General features: G+C 46.9%; 1 protein-coding gene across 1 annotated transcript; it reads left to right on the top strand.

Moving 5' to 3' along the window:
- The first annotated feature begins 433 nt into the window (after positions 1-433).
- FOXL1 (forkhead box L1) lies at positions 434-2386 on the top strand. Its single transcript, XM_083164318.1, has one exon. It carries the CDS (start codon positions 552-554, stop codon positions 1860-1862), a length of 1311 nt encoding a protein of 436 aa, XP_083020444.1. The 5' UTR covers positions 434-551; the 3' UTR covers positions 1863-2386.
- Positions 2387-4514: the final 2128 nt, after the last annotated feature.

Raw genomic sequence — 4514 nt, 5'->3', positions numbered from 1 at the left:
TGATACCGGGGGGATAGAACCACATGAGATGAGTCTATTTTTAGCAGCAAAGCTCTGCAGCAGTTGCACCGTCAGGGGCTGCCTGGGGTTCTGCAATGTGCTGCTGCTGTCTGTGTGAATGGTGGACGTGATATTTCAAACAGCAGATCAGTGAGTTTATGTATTGGGTGCCCGGAAAATATTCCAAATAAACACAGCTTGATTCAACTTGGGTGGGCAGGCTTATCAACAGGCTAATTCCCCAAACAAATGGGGGGAGCAGCAAGACCCCATTGGCTGGTACCAGAGAGGCACGTGGGGAGAACTTGCAGATTTTTGTGCTTTTGCAATGAATTTGTAATTAATGTGGGTGGGCTGGGAATAGGAGGACTGTTTATCATAGACAATTTATTTTCCAGCGCTAAGTCAACATAAAATAGCAAACTTACAACAATTATTTAACATTTTTTAAACTATGAAGAAGGGACAGAGGGAGAGCAGGCTGTGGAAGGCTGGGTGGTGGGACTCAGGCTGCAGATCCCCTCTTCTCCTTTGCTGCCAAAGCTTCCAGGATGAGCCGCATCTACAGCAGCCACCTTCCTCAGCTGGCCAGTGACTTACCCAGGCCCCCTCTACTCTACCTGTATGGGGCAGAGAGGGCACTGATGCCCAGCTTGGGCTTTGGCACTTCCAGTGTCCTCTCCAGGCAGGACCCTCCTCAGAAGCCACCTTACAGCTACATAGCCCTGATTGCCATGGCCATCAAGGACTCGCCAGACCACAAGGTGACCCTCAGTGGCATCTATCAGTTCATTATGGACCGCTTTCCTTTCTACCACGACAACAAGCAGGGCTGGCAGAACTCTATCAGGCACAACCTCTCTCTCAATGACTGCTTCATCAAGGTGCCAAGGGAGAAGGGCAGACCTGGCAAGGGAAGCTACTGGACCCTGGACCCCAAAAGTCTGGATATGTTTGAAAATGGTAACTTTAGGCGCAGGAAAAGGAAGCCCAAACCTCTGCTGCCCCAGGAGGGTTCCAGGTACAAGTCAGAGCTAGCCAAAGGTGCTGCCTACAAGAGGTCGGTCATTGGTGGGCTCTTGGTGGGAGCTAAGGGTCCTGGCTACAGGAAGGACTTTGCTGGGGATATGTACTCCTCAGATGAGGAGGAAGAACTGAGGACACAGGTGACCTCTGCCAGTCTAATGGACAATCCACCAAGGTGTGCAGCTTCCTTATACTTATCGGTGCCTCTGCTGCCTGCCCAGGGGCCCTCATCTGTGCCACTGCTGCCTGCCCAGGGGCCTTCATCAGTGCCACAGCTGCCTGACCAGGGGCCTTCATCTGTCCCACTGCTGCCTGATCAAGGGACCTTGTCTGCCTCACTGCTGTCTGGCCAAGGACCCTTATCTGTGCCACTGATGTCTGATCAGGGGCCCTCACCTGTGCCACTGCTGCATGACCAGGGACACGATAGTAGAGAGGTCCTGCATGAGGAAAGGCCACTGAAGGATGTACAAGAGTTGGGGTCAGATAAAGGCTTGGAAGATGACCGCTCATCCAGCACCAAGGGGCATGGGGCCCCAGGCCAGGACCCAAAGGCCACAGAGAACCCCAGCCCAAAGCTCCACAAGAACTTCAGCATAGAGAGCATCCTGAGCACCCAGACAGTGAAAGGGAGAGGGGGTGCTGTGGTGCCTGCTGCGGGCAAGGTGACCATGGACTGCCTGGCAGGTGGCTACAGGTATAACCCCAGCATCTGCCCTGTGTTCAATGCCTCTCTGATGATCGACTCCCAAGTTCAGGGCAGGTTCTACCAGATCGGTCTCCCCATCCTCTCCTACCTGCCCCTGGCTGTCTCAGGATCAGCACTGCCCAAATAGAGGCTGCACATATTATTGCTTGGAGCTGTGGAACTACTAGTGTCAGCATTGCTTCCAGGTATGATGGAACCACAAGCACCAGCATTGCTTCCGTTTATTCTGGCGTTGCTTGGACTTCTAGTCGTGGTTTGCTGGGATTGCTAGTTCCACAGCACCCGGAGAGCAGCAGCCAGCTGCCTAGTAATTCCATAACTGTATTTCTACCTAAGTATATTTCCATATAATCCAGAGAAAGGTGCCCAGATGCCCATCACAGCTGGCAGGGGCAGGAGAGTGGCAGCAGTACAGTAGTTCTCTCATTACTGATACCGGAGCCATTACACTTCGCAGATATTCGCAGCTGCCTCATTAGCCTCACGCTCGCTTTGCAGCCAGGTAGCCCCCACCACACATAGCTAGCCCCCGTCACATAGCCCCCACCACACATAGCTATCCCCCACCACACATAGCTATCCCCCATTATGCTGTGTTCCCCTCTCTTTGCTTTTTTTCCATTGTTTTATTTTATTATTTAAAGATTTGACTTTTTTTGTCGTTGTTGTCACATTGTGAAATAGTTTTTATTTAATTTACCGACATCACCAAAGCTGTGATTATAATGATTGGAATATATTAGAATAACGCAATGTGTTCTGTCTACACCCCCAGAATAAAGGTTCCGGTTCTATATCCCCCCGCCTCTGTGGTCTGATTGTACGATGTCTCCCTATTCAGTGGTCTGATTGTACGATGTCCCCCTATCTGTATTCTGATTGTACGATGTCCCCCTATTCTGTGGTCTGATTTTACGATTGCACCCGCCTCTGTGTTCTGATTGTACGATGTCCCTTAGGGTGCATACACACTACAATTTTTTGACCAATTTGGTTGAAAGACATTTCCATTGAACCCAGTGTCGAAAGATGGACGAAAGATGTTGACGAAAGATATTGACGACAGACGAAAGATCTAGCTACAGTTTATAGGCTCTTTTTGAAAGATATTCAAATTGAGCTGCATGCACAGTTGACGAACAATCTTGATAAACAACTGGCGGGTATGCGCATCATCATTCGTTGTTTGTTTGTCGTCAATATCTTTTGTCAACATCTTTCATCCAGGACACTGGGTTCAATGGAAATGTCTTTCAACTAAATTGGTCAAAAAAATTGTACAGTCGGTGGTCTGATTGTACGATTTCACCCGCCTCTGTGGTCTGATTGTGCAATGTCCCTGTGTGTGTGTATATATATATATAGAGAGAGAGTGCTGCTTCCTATTCCTTTATTACATACAGTATACTGTAAACTGTATATAGAGCTATGTTTTATATAATTACAATAAGTATTAGTATTATTAGTAGTACTGACAGCACTAGTACTATTGTTATGACCATCATCCCTTTTTAGTAATATAAATAGTAGTATAAATAGTAGTAGTACTGTTATTATATTACTGACGACCCCTGTGATCTCCTGTCCTCATTAATCTGCATTCTCCTTGTTATATAACGTTTATACCTCTAATCCATGTAAAATACTATTTGTTTTATATTTCATAAGAAATTCAAGGGGTCTATTTACAAAGCCTTTGATGGAGATAAAGTGGAGAGAGATTAAATACAAACCATATACCGCGTTTCCCCGATCATTTTTCAAGAAAAAACACCATAGGGCTCATTTCGGGGTAGGGCTTATTTTAATTAACATTGACACCATGGCCCCAGTCCTGCTTTTACAGACACCATGCCCCCAGTCCTGCTCCTCACCTACATACATTTCCAGTTTTTCAGGCTTTCCGCTAGGGCTTATTTTTGGGGTAGGGCTTATTTTGGACTAGTTTCCAAAAGCAAGGGTCGGGCTTTTTTTCGGGGTAGGGCTTACTATCGGGGAAACACAGTATCAGGTCTTAGGGGCCGCAAGTCTGTAACATGGCGGTACTTTATCTCCAAGCAGTTAATCTCCATAGAAAGCTTTGTAAATAGACAACATTATTTCTTACCTGCAGGCTGATTGTCTATAACATTATACATCACTGGTCGTGGAGATAGATGGCGTCACATAATGCATTACTAGTCATAGTGTTACGTGGCATCACATGATGCATCACTAGTCATGGTGCTACGTGGCATCACATGATGCATCACTTGTCATGGTGATACGTGGCGTCACATGATGCATCACTTGTCATGGTGATACGTGGCATCACATGATGCATCACTAGTCATGGTGATACGTGGTAACATATTATGCATCACTAGTCATGGTGATACGTGGCATCATATTATAAATCAATAGTCATGGTGATACGTGGCATCACATGATGCATCACTTGTCATGGTGATACGTGGCATCACTTGTCATGGTGATACGTGGCATCACATGATGCATCACTTGTCATGGTGATACGTGGCATCACATGATGCATCACTTGTCATGGTGATACGTGGCGTCACATAATGCATCACTAGTCATGGTGCTACGTGGCATCACATGATGCATCACTTGTCATGGTGATACGTGGCATCACATGATGCATCACTTGTCAAGGTGATACGTGGCATCACATGATGCATCACTTGTCATGGTGATACGTGGTATCACATGATGCATCACTTGTCAAGGTGATACGTGGCATCACATGATGCATCACTTGTCAGGGTGATACGTGGCG

The sequence above is a fragment of the Crinia signifera genome, chromosome 11 (genome assembly GCF_055691185.1).
Source record: "Crinia signifera chromosome 11, ASM5569118v1, whole genome shotgun sequence".
In the NCBI taxonomy this organism is placed as follows: Eukaryota; Metazoa; Chordata; class Amphibia; order Anura; family Myobatrachidae; genus Crinia; species Crinia signifera.
The sequence above is the reverse complement of the archived record's forward strand: the minus strand, read 5'-3'. Positions and strand labels throughout refer to the sequence as shown.

Coding starts and splice junctions, on each gene's coding strand:
- FOXL1 (XM_083164318.1), top strand. CDS start 552: ATGAGCCGCATCTACAGCAGCCACCTTCCTCAGCTGGCCAGTGACTTA.